This window comes from Melanotaenia boesemani, chromosome 9 (assembly GCF_017639745.1).
Source record: "Melanotaenia boesemani isolate fMelBoe1 chromosome 9, fMelBoe1.pri, whole genome shotgun sequence".
Taxonomy (NCBI): domain Eukaryota; kingdom Metazoa; phylum Chordata; class Actinopteri; order Atheriniformes; family Melanotaeniidae; genus Melanotaenia; species Melanotaenia boesemani.
The window spans coordinates 35,794,781-35,810,111 of record NC_055690.1 but is presented as its reverse complement, the minus strand read 5'-3'; the positions used below and the strand labels follow the sequence as shown (position 1 = coordinate 35,810,111).

General features: G+C 44.3%; 1 protein-coding gene across 1 annotated transcript; it reads right to left on the bottom strand.

The window, feature by feature from the left end:
- Positions 1–461: 461 nt before the first annotated feature.
- Positions 462–1,765, bottom strand: LOC121646304. Its single transcript, XM_041995220.1, has 4 exons — positions 1,711–1,765; positions 1,565–1,617; positions 1,148–1,495; positions 462–1,026 (listed from the first exon to the last, which is right to left on the bottom strand). The coding sequence occupies exons 1-4, from the start codon at positions 1,734–1,736 to the stop codon at positions 566–568; spliced, it is 888 nt and encodes a 295-aa protein (XP_041851154.1). The 5' UTR covers positions 1,737–1,765; the 3' UTR covers positions 462–565.
- Positions 1,766–15,331: the final 13,566 nt, after the last annotated feature.

Here is a 15,331-nt window from a genome sequence, read left to right as displayed (position 1 = left end):
GTCTTAGTTTACCCGTTCTGGGTACAGAACTAAATGAGTCAACCACAGGTGTCATAGGTCTTAAATTTCATGCTCTACATTTCCATTATTTTAAGCTCAGCTGGGACCTCGGTGTGGAGCTGCCATTTACCTGTGCATGTATAGGTTCTCTCCAGGTGCCGCAGCTTCCTCCTACAGTCCAAAAATATACATGTTAATTTGGAGTTTCTAAATTCCCTCCGTTCAGACATGCAGGTATGAACCATTGATGCAAGTAGTTGATCGCACGTGAACTCATTGCATGCACAGAGATTAGACCAAGGTAGTCTACCATTCACAGGCCAGCCTCAGTAAAGTGTTGCCCCCCAAATCCAAATACCCAGCTGATCCAAATGTGTAAGCAGGAACTACACCAGTGGGTTACCAGCCTAGGCCAGTCCTGCTATAGCTAATGCAGTTCCTCAGTAATGAGGAAGCCAGTGTGGTGAACAGGATTTTATTGGATTAAAATCATGCAGTAAATCATCCAACCTCCAAGCTGAAAGGAGCCAAAGGATCAGAGCCATAAGACACCTGGAGCCCACCTCTAGTGGGCACCTTGGAAGAACTTCTTCTGCTGACCCGAACCATGGCTTTCAGTAACGTGCTCCTTCAAGTAGTGGATGGCCTGAGAGTAGTCTTTGCCTGCTTCATGGTGCTGGCTGAAGCTGCTGTAGGATCCAGGAGGGTACAAGCCATACAGGAGCATCCTGTCAAACCTGCCAGCAGACGCAGGGCGGAAGCCACCCATCTGAACGCCTGGCACAAGCACAGTTGCCAACCCTTGTCCGAACCCCTGTCCAGACCCTGCCAGGTCAGGGTAGCCAAAATCTTCCGTCTGCTGCTGGTAGTTCCCCAGCTCAGCTTCCTTGACCACACTGGAGGTCTCTCCAGACTGGAGGGTAGGTCCACGTGGTGCAGGACGGGCTGAAGGAAGGTCACCGACGGCCTGTGTGCCAGCTGATCCAGCCTCGGAGAAAACGGTAGTAGGAACGGTCCACTGGGTTTCTAGGGAGAAAGTCAGGTTAAGCTGAGGTTTGTGCACATCAAGCAGATACTATGCTTGTTGTCATGGAGCAGATTAGCCAGTATTCCTGGTCAGTCAGGTAAACCAGGCTTCATATTGTACCTGGTTCATCCTGGGTTCCAGCATTGTATTCTGCCACAGGCACATACAGCTGAGGGCTGGTGACGTATGCCGCCCCTGGCAGGCCGGCCATCAAGGTGCTTGCTGGACCCATTTGAGCCGCTGGAGACACACCAGCAGCTTGCACTGCAGCTGGAGAACCAGAGCTGCTGAATCCTGGAGCAGCCAGGACAGGCTGATACACACTGGAACTTGGCACATACGCACCCCCATAAGCACCTCCGACACCATGGTATGGTGCAGCTGCAAAGCTAGGGGCTCCTCCCTGGTAAGAGGTATAGCCAGCTGCAGGATTTGCTCCACTGCTGCTGTGGCCCGTGGAGTGAGTCCCTGCATGAGTTTAACACAAGCTCAGCCAGCTGAACACACACTGTTTCACCATAGTGAACGATAGCTTACCTTTCTGGGGATAGCCACATGCTGCCACAGTCAACAAGGCAAAGATGGAAACTCTGAAAGCAATGAACAGAGAAGGGGGGTCAATCAACAAGCATTTATTAGTCATTATCTGGAAAAGTCAGGTTTAAAATCTGCTGCATCCATACCTCAGGAAGAAGCCTGCAGTCACCATGGTGGAAATCAGCTGTGTCCACGCTGGAAAAGGTGAAGGTTTATAAATGCTGCCAGAGACGAGCCCAGACCAATCAGAGGTTAACGGCCAAACAACACACAGCTGCTGGTGGGTGACGATGATAAAACTGGATCAGGCCTCAGCAGTTACCTGAAATGAAGGTCGATATTTATTTTCTTATGAACATCTGAAGCCTGGTACACATAAGGATTTTCTAAATCTGGAGATTTTTTTTTATGTGTTAGAGATCCCACACATCAGGCATTTAACAGTGTTGATTGTACTGTGTGTGTGTGTGGCTCCGATAATCTCAGCACTGAACAACACACACATGATTCTGCCTCGCAACCGTTCTAGTGTCTAGTATTCCGAGCCAGAAATCTGGTGTGATCAAACGTGATCTAACAAAAACGAATTCAGAAGAACCATGGCAACAACTGGAAAACACAACTCCCAGCATGGCAGAGGACATGCTGGGTTGGAGAAAATCAGGACAGAAACAGCCCGATAATCTTTATGTGTACCCAGCTTAAGGCTGTGTTTACATGACCACCGACGTGCAAATCTTTCACCCCAAAAACAGAAAATGATGTCTGCGTGGCACCGCTTCCACCAACAGTCAGTCCCGATGGAAATGAACTGATCTTGAACTAACTGGTCTCACATCAACAGGAAAAACCTTGATATCACACAAACCTGGTTTATAGAATATCCAGTCACATTTTTCTGGAAGATTCTCCAACCAACAGGTTGCCTTTAGACGTGTGAGGGTGCCAGCATCGGGTATAAAATCAGCATCCAACAAAGGTTTAGTCTTTCCAACAAGGATGGATCATGGTCCACCACTTTGGTCCAAACGCCATCAGAGAATCCTCAATAAGCTCAACAAATATTTCTTAATGACAGATTGTGAAGAACTTTGGTCTTTCAGCATCTACAGAGCAGAATACTGGGAAGGAAATGGAACCTGATACTGGATTACACAAGGAGGGAGAGATTTATGAGCCTGATGGAAAAGATCAGTGACTTCTACTGAACTACAACCGTTCAGCTTTATGTTTGGAGCATCATGAAGAGGAGAATCAGACGACAACCACAGACTGAAATCTTGGATCCATCGAGAATGGAAAAACTACAAAAACCAGGATCCTCAGGTTGTTAAGAAGTTTCATTAAAAGAAAGCTGAAGGAACTTATGAATAATAATAAATGAAAGTCAGTGAAGATGCTGAACCTCATGTCTTTAGATTTGTGTCTGTTTAATAAAGTTTTGAAATAATTTGAACAGACGGACTCGGCTTCAGGTGTAAAAGAGACAGATTTGTTAAACAAACTGCCTCCGGTCCTGGCAGCAGTTAGCAGCTAATTACCCCTCAGAGGGCCAGTTTGGAGCAGCCGAGGGGCTACAGGTGGGCTACCTGGTGGTCTAAGTCAGGTTCAGTGGGACAGATGTTAAATCCTGCCAGGCCTCCTTCTTAGTTATCCTCCCTGCTGGGTTCTTAATGATTGTGGGCCGGGCAGAGGGATTTGTTGGACAACAGCGGCGGTTGCCTGACTGCCAGCAGCCTGCTCGCTACTGGACGTCCACGAACACTCCCACCACCTCTACATTTGACTTTACTGGGTTCAAACAACCTGCTGCTTCCCTCAGACGGCTCTAAAAGCCAACGCTGGACGAGTCCAGGACAAAACCAGAGGACACAAAGACACTGACCACAGGGAGTGAAACCCAAACCACCAGCAAACCTCAGAAATTCACCACAGACCCTGTAAGTCTTTAAATAATAATATAATAATAAATAATAATATCTTTAAATCAATGTAAAAGAAGCATAAAATTACAAACCGCCATGCAGTCACCTGGTAAGGAGGCTGTAAAGCAGCTGAGTGGCAGCATGCTGAGTTTGGTACGGAGGTAAAACAAGTCCCACCAGGTCCTGCTCAAGAATCAGAATCTCTGAAAGATGAAGCGTACAACACGAATAAGAAGAAAAGGAGTTTGATTCCACATAAAGCTGAGATCATCAGGATATGCTGGAGATGGGCCATACCAGCGGTTTTCCTTTCAACACCATACCACTCATTTGTGGAACTTTTTCATCAATATCGACCTTTTTTATTGCTTAAAGCAAAATTAGATGATTGTACGGCGTGCCAAATATAAATGAAAGGAAAAATAATTTATTTATCCCAGAGGAATATTACAATTATTAAATAAAACATTAAAATACAAATAACCCATTTGATATTAATAAAATAAAATAGATAAAATATTAAATAAATTGTAATAAAATAAAACTCATGAATATAAATACTTGAAAGAAATGCTCACCACCTCAAAAGAAAAAAAATTTCTTTAGAAAGAAAAAAACAATTTCAGTTTGAGTTTCCTCACAAGATTATCAATGTAAGGCTTGAAAGTGAAAGTGTCATCAAGCTGGATACGAAGATACTTGTACACATGAACTACATCAGTTTCATTTCTCTCAATAGTGGATACTGTGCGGATAATTTGAAGAAACTTCTTAGAATTTGAGAACAGCATTAATTTAGTTTTGTCGGCATTAAGAATTAGTGTTAGCTGCAAAAGTATGTGCTGGACCACATTGAAAGCTTTCTGCAGAGGTTCAACAGTTCCAGCAGGATTTGAACCAAAGCAGTAAATAACAATGTCATCAGCATAAAAATGCATTTTAGCATCGGACACATTCTGTGTGTCTCCACCGTAATGCTAAATTCTGAGTAACTGGGCCTGTTTAACACTTACTCTGCCATTTGGTGTCAGAAGACATTTTCTTGTATTACATCATGTAATAACATCTGTATAATCTTTTAAAAAATCATAAATTAAAAAATTCTATTGATTGGTTCCTACAAACCCAAATAGCTAAATGTGCTTTGCATTTTCAGTGGGATGTATTTCTGTGTGTGTTATGGACTGCAGGTGGAAACGAGCTCAGAGCTACAGTCTGGTACGTCGCATCCTTTCCTCTGTGACTGCTGCTGATCTACGTGGCCCCTGATCAATGAACTTAATAAACTACAAATGAACAACTACTGCAGGTCAAACTGAGGCTCGTGTCTCGGGACGTTAATGTTATGAAGAACACGTTATCTTCATCGGGGGAAACAACGCTGTGAATCTGACCTGACAAAGATGAAAGTGACTCCAGATGTTTGCGGCAGACGTAAAATCCCAGATATCTTCCTGAGGAAGATCTCTCGGTGTTTCCCACCACGGTGGTTTTTCTCCTCCAGGTTTGTTTCAGATACAGACCACATTCCTCTCCTGTGATGCAGTTCAGGCATCCTGTTTGGAGAAACCAGAACTCCTTCTCTCTACAGAAAACATCACATTTGGCTTCATTTTAACAAAGATGATGAATTGTGAATTGATGTTTTATTTGGTTATATTTGGCTCTTTTATGTTAAACGTACTTACAGTCTTTAGACTCTGTTAATGAATCTAAAGCCCAAAAATTATATTTAATTTTTCCAGTTAACACAAAACTTGAATTAACGATTCTCTCTTTGTATTTTACATCATTGCCAAATATGTTTTGATTGTGTTTATAGTTTCACTTTGTCTTGGTTTTAATTATAACTTTATGGATCTTCTGTTTGACATCATCTCCGTGCTCCCTCTGGCTGTTACTCTCACACTATTAGTGGAAGCTGCCATGCTCATTATGCTATAATGTTCTTTTTTATTCAGTTTGTTTCAGCTACTTCTTCTATTGAATTCCAGTCATTAACAGTGCAGGCTGCATTGCCCCCCCGTGGTGATTACACAGCTGATTTTCTTTGTGTCAAACCTGTTTATGTAAACAAATCTGATTCATATCTCTGCTCTCGTCAGATTAGCTGCTTAGGAACTGAAACCTGGCAACTGCTGTTTTGGCCATGAACATTTATGAGGAGGGTGGAGGGGCAGATGGAGGCGTTAGTCCATGATTCTCATCCCTGACCAACCAGGTCAGGTCAGAACAGTAGAATTAATATACATGGTTAGGGGTTGCACATTTTATTATTCATGAGTGGCATTCCCCTCCAATTTACTGCTGTGGTACAGATTAAAATGTTTCTTTAGATCAGGGGTGCCCAAGTCCAGTCCTCAAGATCTACCATGCGGCAACTTTTAGATGCAGCCCTTCTCCAACACACCTGAATCGAATGACTGGCTTGTTACCAGGCCTCTGCAGTGCTGAATGACATGCAGATGACATCTGATTCAAGTGTGTGGAGAAGGGTTGCATCTAAAAGTTGCAGGATGGTAGATCTCGAGGACCGAACTTGGGCCCCCCTGCTTTAGAAGATATTAGAAGGATTTCCACTTTGGTGGGCCTAAGACGATAGATCTATTTGAAGCTGTGGATGACCTTCCAGAAATATGAGAACATAACAAACACTCATTGTTCACTTTATCAGGTTCTACTTCCTGTTAACAGAAACACCCAACCAGCCAATCACACGGCAGCATGTGGTCATGTAGACGTGGTGGAGAGGACTTGCTGAAGTTTAAACTGAACATCAGAATGAGGAAGAAAGAGGATTCATGGTTGTTGGTCTGAGTTTTTACTGGGATTTTCACCCACAACCATCTCCAGGGTTTCCAGAGATGGTCTGAAGAAGAGAAAACATCCAGAGCAGCAGCTGTCTGGACCAGGAAGCAGCAGAAGACACACCGGGTTCCTCCTGCCAGCTAAGAACAGGAAACTGAGGCTACAATTCACACACACTCACCAACACTGGACAATAGAAGATGGAGAAACGTTGCTGGTCTGATGAGTCTCCATTTCAGCTCCACATTCAGATGCTCGGCTCAGAATCTGCTGGAAACATCATGAAAACATGGATCCATCCTGCCTTGGATCAACGCTTCAGGCTGCTGCTGGTGTAATGGTGGGGGGAGATTTTCTTGGTCCACTTTGGGCCCCTTAGTACCAACGTGGCCTGGTTTAACCAGCACAGCCTACCTGAGTATTGTTGCTGACCATGTCCATCCCTTTATGACCACAGTGGAGCATCTTCTGATGCTACTTCCAGCAGGATAATGTGATGAATATGTATTACAGGCGTCCACCTGACCATTTATAGCCACCATGCAGGCGGGGCAAAGCGTTCCCTCACGTGCGCCTGCTTTAGAATTGATTCTGATTTATAAACAAAAACAGGCGTGGGACGTCCATGCGCACGCTTTGATAAATCTGAAAGTTTTCCTTTTTGCGGCGCCTGTATTTTGCTTTACTAAATACAGTTTTATAAATGAGGCTCTGCGTGATAACCAGATTTTTCTCCTGAGAAAGCTTGAAGACAGTGTTTGTTCTTTTTCTGTAAAAATCAGCTGCAAGAAGACGACATTAAAACCTGTGTTTCTGAACGACACTAAAGAAGTGACACGTGTTTGTTTTGGATATGGTCCCGTGTAGAACCGTGTAGTTTTACTTGATCATATAAACGTCACATCCTTCCTCGGTGGGACTGAAAGCTGTGACCAGGAGCTTAATTTCATCAGCGCTTCAACCTGCTGCACGCACATAACCAACCGAGAGGGGCTCATAAATCTGATGCTCCTCAAACACACCAATAACCCTGCACAGGTGTGTGTGTGTGTGTGTGTGTGTGTCAACCTGCCCGGTTAATCCTGAGTGTGTTTGTCCCCTGTGGAGATGAACTAAAGACAACGCCTGACGTCTGCACAGGAGGTCTCACACATTAACTACCCCCCTCAAAACAAAAACATGAACTACCCACCCAACATCGTGCATGCATGATTACACACACACACACACACACACACCAGCCTTCCTGCTTTAACTGTTAGTCTCAGTGTGTGTGTCGCTGGCTGACGGCTTCGTGCTGTTAAGCTTCTTTTACGTCCACAATGGCGACCCACTGCGAGCTCAGGACCAATTAAAACCCCGGGAGAGAACAGGAGAGAGAGAAAAACCTCCAGGCCTCTAAACTCGCTCGCCCAGGGTCCTGATCCAAGTCCGAGGCGGGTCGACCAGCTGTCTCATGTCCAGCAAGAAAGACTAAAAAATTAGATCAGATTTTCTCCTGTTTAGTCAAATGTGTTATTTCACACCTGAAATAAATACCGAAATAAAATGGAATAAAGTATAAAAATAATCTGATCTTAGAGGCGATGGGTATAGCAAGCATAGTTATTTTTATTTATATTAAAACAACCAAAAAGGTCTCAGACTCGTCAGGTAAACTTAGTTGTTTCGCAAAATTTAAATGTCAGTTCTAGTGTTAAAGTACTTCGACAACAGCGGTGCCCAAGTCCGGTCCTCGAGGTCTACCATCCTGCAACTTTTAGATGCAGCCCTTCCCCAGCACACCTGAATCAAATGAATGGCTTGTTACCAGGTTACCAGGCGTTACTGTGTTGGAAAAAGGGGTGCATCTTAAAGTTCCAGGATAGTAGATCTTGACGACTGGACTTGGGCACCCCTGTTCTACAATGATAGCGGCCTCCATGTTAATCTGGAACTAACCTGCCTCTGTCTGAGAAAGGCCTCCTCTACTAAATTTTATTATCATTGTAAGGGTTGAACTTGGAGCAACTGGTATCTTTTGAGGTGGGACATGATATAAAAACTTGGAGAACCACTGGTACCAACTTTGTTGTGCTTGTAAACACTCTGTACATTTTCTATGGAGGAATAAATCATCATTAGCTACCACAGGCTTACTCCAGTACAGTCTTGTACTCTGATTACTCGACCCACCTCTGCCGGCAACACTCACACCGTCATTATGAAGTGTTTCGAGAAACGGGTCCAGTCTCGCTCTATCAGGCCTGCCATCCACATTGGACCAACACCAGTTTGCATTCAGAGCAAACCAGTCCAGAGAGGACGCCATCTCTCCACACCACGCTAACTCATGTGGGACTACGTCAGGATGCTCTTTGTAGTCGTCAGCTCTGCGTTCAGCACCATCAAACCTGCTCAGAAAAGTTCTGGACCTCAGACTTTTTCACAGTTCTCACTGGATCGGAGACTTTTGGATGGACCACTCTGCTTCATGATGGCATGAAGGGAAAATGGGTCAAACCTGGTACCAGCAAGGTGGAGTAAAAATCAGGAGCTGAGTTTCTGGGATGAAAACAGACTCCGGAAGGTGTTGAGTTTCTCCTCATTCTGCGTTGTCTCCCCACAATTGTGCGAGTATTTTACATCATTTCTGCATCTCCATTCAAACTGAAGTAATAGGATCATGTTGAAAATGACTGACAGCTAATGACACGTTACGAACACCTCCAGCACTACCGCGGAGTCGGGTGTCGCTGGGCCGCATGCCTCCCTCGCTTCCCCCACCAACACACCGCTTTACATCACCAGAACCAGCCCTCTGAATGGCTGCCTGATGGGTCACATGACCCTGAGGAGAGGTCAGAGTGTGTGGGTGTGTGTGCACGGAGCGTGCGCTACCGTTGAAGTGTGATCATTGTTTGGACAAAGAGTTCTTCCTGTTTGGTGAAGTGGAAAAAGGGAGATTTGAGACCTGCTGCTGCTGCTGTGTTGGAGGTGAAGCTGGTTGTAACCAGATGCTCAGAAACAATCACTGCGATCACGTTATATAAACACAACTCAGGATTTTTATCGCTGCTGAAGACGTCCTCTTTAGCTGAATGAAAGGTTCTCTGCAGACCATGATGCATCCACCACCGTGCTTCATAGCTGCAGGAGATGTAATCATGCAGATGTGGACCAGAACCACCTGCTGGAGCACAAACCAGAACTTCACACCTTTGGGCTGAAAATGTTCAAAAAGAGGACAAGAAGAATTTTGTTGTGTGTGGTGGGAATGTCTGAGAAATTCCAAAGTATTCCGACAAGATGAGGATGAGACCTGACAAGTCAGAGAGGAATCACAAACATTTTAGTGGTTTCTGTTAAACCAGAAAAATCCACATTATTCAGAGGAGGCGGGTTCACAACCATTCCCACCTTAAATCATGTGACCAGAAACCTGAGTCAGGAGAGTCGGTGAGTCCAGCATATAAGCCCAGCAGAATCCTTTCAAAGCAAACTTTAGTTATAAAACACTTTTCAGACAAAGATAACGCAACATGCTTAAAACAAAAGAACGGCGCAAACTTAGAAACACAATTTAGAGCAAATAAGAGCAGGATGATTAAAAGTCAGCTTCTCCAAGAAGAGAAGACAAAAGAAAATGATAAAATGTGTGTGTGTGTGTGGGGGGGGGGGGTGACTTGGTTGGACAACATGGTGATCTTTTCCAGCCTTCAGGTTCACGGAGAGGCTCTGACATCTAAACGGATGGAAACCAAACGAAGCTTTGGTGGAGTAAAAGGTCCCGATCAGGGGTGTGAAGAGGAAACCGGCTGAGCGTGAAGGTTTCCAGCAGCAGGTTTAAGTTTGTGTTGTTCCCTCCACAAACTAATCTGGTTTAATCCCAACTGGAATCCATTAAAAGAACACCTGAGATCTGAGCACAGCTTTTCATTACTTCCACATTAGAGCTAATACCAGCAGCGTGGGCTGTTAGAACAAATGAGATCTTGTTTTCTCTTTTCTGTGTTTCTACGAACAGCAACACTGAAACAATGTCGTCATTTAGTCCATCTGAAACCTGCAGAAACACGTCATCACGGCAAAGAACAGAAGAAGAAGAAAAAAACAGAACAAACACCAAACCACAACCAGACGAAAGTCCAAACAAAGAAAACCAAAAACTTTCACCGCAGAGACGAGAAAGACGGAAATTTGACAACCAAGAGACAAATTGTTAAAATAATAAGTAACACAAATATTTTCGTCCACTCAGGACTGAAGATGTGGTTTTGATCTGGTACCACAGAGCAAGTATCAAAATGTAGGCGTTAAGCAACATGAGCGATCTGTGGAATTACTGCTTTCTTCTTAATGCATGAACAACAAAGTGGTAACTCATACCATAAAATCTGAGTTTGGCATCATCATTCCAGAGAAAGGACCACGTCAGCGAAGTGAACCGAATCCACCAAAAACCAGTTAATGCTCCTCATTCATTAAGATTCTGACAGTTTTCAAGCATCACATTAAAGTATCGATTAGTTTTGATCGACATCAATAGCAGTGTTGATATTATCGATATTTGCATCGGCTCTGTAACAGTGTGATGTAACAGCGGTGCAACGTCTTACTTGAACTATAACAAAGAAGAAGCCCACCAAACAAAGCAGGAGGATGGTGGACATCCAGCAGGTTGTCTTCTTTCTTCCTGTCATGTGACTTTAAACAACTATAAATCCAGCGTATATTTAAACACGGAGCTGTTCCTGCTTTATTCTTATTGCCGAGTCACACAGGAAGTCACGATTCTTTCCACCAATCAGCTTGCAGTGTTTGAAGCTCCACCCTTTGGGGTCGCCTCTGTAAGACTGGGTCCTTTGAGTGGGACTGTTCGGGCCAGATATTCTGAATAAAGAAACACAGAAAAGGCTCAAGAAGTTTGATAAAGATGAGCCACAAATTACCCAAAAAGTAACTTTACTCACTTTAAAAACCAAAATGATAATCAGAGAAAATACATGACTACAGACTCAGAGGAAATTGACAGAAAAAGGAAGAAAAAAGATCAAACTGACAAAAATGGCAGCAATGCTACAGCTGACACTTAAATCTACAACAAAGAGACAAAAACTACCTGGAAATGTTGAAAAATGACCAGAAAGAGGCAAAAATATGTTATTAGTTGTATTCCTCTAAAGTAGCTTTTTCTCCAAAGTTTTATTCTGCAGCACATCGTCAATCAGCTGTTTGTCCATATGTTTAACTCCTCTTCCTCATCATCATCATCATCATGTCTGTTTGGAGTGATTGTGTGAAACTGATGTTTTTAAATCTCTTTTTTCCTGTCAGGAAAAGTCAAACCAACACAAACTCTGAACGTTGCCTCCACAACAGAGCCAAAGTGGAGCAGAAAGGACTGCTGGTGGCTGCTGTGTCTTTAAACCAAACACAGTCTCTGAACTGCAGCCAAGCCTGAAGGGGCAACAGCACGGCGAGCCAACAACGCCAGTCGCCGTGGCAACTGCTGTAGTAGTAGAATCAAAAGAGAGAGAAAGAATTCAGAGATTGCACAATGAAGTTTAATGTGTTACTCGTCCAACCCTGGAAGGAGGTTGTAGTTTTCCACGTGGCTGAAGGAGCCTGAACGCCTCACCAGGTAGGACGAGGAGGGATCGGGAGGAATCTTCATCATCTTCCTCCAGAAGAGAAGAAGAGCAGCCAGACTCTGACACACAAAAGTAAAATGTTGTGGTCCACAGTGTCCAAAGCAGCACTCGGATCTAAAAGCACTGAGGTAGCAGTGTCACCAGAATTTGGACACCTGAGCCACATCAGGTGTCAGTCATCATAAAAACGTACTAAAAACGCCGGACTTTTAACACAAGTTCATTACTTTTTACATGCAACATAATTTAAAGTCCTTCATATACAACATTTAAAGCATTACAACAGGCACAAAGCTAAAATAAAATGGTTCAAATACAAATAAAGTTCCACTGAATTAACAGCTGTTCTGATAAAAGGCAGCAAATAAAAAAGTTTTAACTTTGATGTAAAACTGCTGAGTCAGCTGACCTACAGTTTTCTGGGAGTTTGTTCTACATGTGAGGAGCATAAAAGCTGAACCCTGCCTCTCTACATTTAGGTCTGACTCTGGGAAAAGAAAGTAGACCTGGTCTTAGTGAGGACTGGAGTTCTAGGATCTATGTTCCTGGTCTTAGTCAGGACTGGAGTTCTAGGATCTACTTTCCTGGCCTTAGTGAGGACTGGAGTTCTAGGATCTACTTTCCTGGTCTTAGTAAGGACTGGAGTTCTAGGATCTACATTCCTGGTCTTAGTGAGGACTGGGTTCTAGGATCTATGTTCTGGTCTTAGTCAGGACTGGAGTTCTAGGGTCTACTTTCCTTGTCTTAGTGAGGACTGGAGTTCTAGGATCTACTTTCCTGGTCGTAGTGAGGACTGGAGTTCTAGGATCTACGTTCCTGGTCTTAGTGAGGACTGGAGTTCTAGGATCTACTTTCCTGGTCTTATTGAGGACTGAAGTTCTAGGATCTACTTTCCTTGTCTTGTTGAGGACTGGAGTTCTAGGATCTACTTTCCTTGTCTTGTTGAGGACTGGAGTTCTAGGATCTACTTTCCTGGTCGGAGTGAGGACTGGAGTTCTAGGTTCTACGTTCCTTGTCTTAGTGAGGACTGGAGTTCTAGGATCTACTTTCCTGGTCTTAGTGAGGACTGGAGTTCTAGGATCTACTTTCCTGGTCGGAGTGAGGACTGGAGTTCTAGGTTCTACGTTCCTTGTCTTAGTAAGGACTGGAGTTCTAGGATCTATGTTCCTGGTCTTAGTCAGGACTGGAGTTGTAGGATCTACTTTCCTGGCCTTAGTGAGGACTTGAGTTCTAGGATCTACTTTCCTGGTATTAGTAAGGACTGGAGTTCTAGGATCTACTTTCCTGGTCGTAGTGAGGACTGCAGTTCTAGGATCTACGTTCCTGGTCTTAGTGAGGACTGGCGTTCTAGGATCTACTTTCCTGGTCTTAGTCAGGACTGGAGTTCTAGGGTCTACTTTCCTGGTCTTAGTGAGGACTGGAGTTCTAGGATCTACTTTCCTTGTCTTATTGAGGACTGGAGTTCTAGGATCTACTTTCCTGGTCTTAGTGAGGACTGGAGTTCTAGGATCTACGTTCCTGGTCTTAGTGAGGACTGGAGGTCTAGGATCTACTTTCCTGGTCTTATTGAGGACTGAAGTTCTAGGATCTACTTTCCTTGTCTTATTGAGGACTGGAGTTCTAGGATCTACTTTCCTGGTCGTAGTGAGGACTGGAGTTCTAGGGTCTACGTTCCTGGTCTTAGTGAGGACTGGAGTTCTAGGATCTACTTTCCTGGTCTTAGTGAGGACTGAAGTTCTAGGATCTACTTTCCTTGTCTTGTTGAGGACTGGAGTTCTAGGATCTACTTTCCTGGTCTTAGTGAGGACTGGAGTTCTAGGATCTACTTTTCTGGTCTTAGTGAGGACTGGAGTTCTAGGATCTACTTTCCTGGTCGGAGTGAGGACTGGAGTTCTAGGTTCTACGTTCCTTGTCTTAGTGAGGACTGGAGTTCTAGGGTCTACTTTCCTGGTCGTAGTGAGGACTGGAGTTCTAGGATATACGTTCCTGGTCTTAGTGAGGACTGGAGTTCTAGGATCTACTTTCCTGGTCTTATTGAGGACTGAAGTTCTAAGATCTACTTTCCTTGTCTTGTTGAGGACTGGAGTTCTAGGATCTACTTTCCTGGTCGGAGTGAGGACTGGAGTTCTAGGTTCTACGTTCCTTGTCTTAGTGAAGACTGGAGTTCTAGGATCTACTTTCCTGGTCTTAGTGAGGACTGGAGTTCTACGATCTACTTTTCTGGTCTTAGTGAGGACTGGAGTTCTAGGATCTACTTTCCTGGTCGGAGTGAGGACTGGAGTTCTAGGTTCTACGTTCCTTGTCTTAGTGAGGACTGGAGTTCTAGGATCTACTTTCCTGGTCTTAGTGAGGACTGGAGTTCTAGGATCTACTTTCCTGGTCGTAGTGAGGACTGCAGTTCTAGGATCTACTTCTTGGTCTTAGTGAGGACTGGAGTTCTAGGATCTACTTTCCTGGTCTTGGTGAGGACTGGAGTTCTAGGATCTACTTTCCTGGTCGTAGTGAGGACTGCAGTTCCAGGATCTACTTCTTGGTCTTAGTGAGGACTGGAGTTCTAGGGTCTACTTTCCTGGTCTTGGTGAGGACTGGAGTTCTAGGATCTACTTTCCTGGTCGTAGTGAGGACTGCAGTTCTAGGATCTACTTCTTGGTCTTAGTGAGGACTGGAGTTCTAGGATCTACTTTCCTGGTCGTAGTGGGGACTGGACTTCTAGGTTCTACTTTCGTGGTTTAGTGAGGACTGGAGTTCTAGGATCTACTTTCCTGGTCTTAGTGAGGACCAGGTCTAATGGACCTTTTAGGGAGACCTGTGAGGACAGGGTTACAGTAGTCCAGTCTACTAAAGATAAACCTTCATTCTCCGTGATGCTGGATTATGTTTGGAGCTGACAGACCTACATTGTGAGGGTTCAGATGTTTCTCTGATGGTTGAGATTCTGTTAGCCACAAGCGTATGTAGCCTTCTGTCCTCGTTCAGGTATTACAACACCAACATGTTGTCTGTCCAAAACACAGATTCATCCACCAGAAAGTCCAGCTCTGTCTTCAGCAATGAATCCAGACTGGCAGCAAGAACAGCTGCTGTTACCTTCAGTCTGGGAATAGTTAGAGTCTCTCTGGCTTCACCGAGCGGAAAAGCAACCTGGGTGTCACTTTGCTGATTCAACATCAGGATGTATGTTACGGTTCCACTTCCATTTTCACTGGCATCGCAGTGATGTAGCTGAGCATGTTTTTTCCCCCAAATTGCACAGGCTTGATGCACCTCCCCTCACTGAATGCAGTTAACTGACCCAAGTCCTCCAAACACCTTTTCCACTGAGGCAAGATGTCCTTTGGTAGATCATCATCCCATCCACAGTCTCTTCTCATGAGCTCTTGTTACATCATCCTGGCAAATAA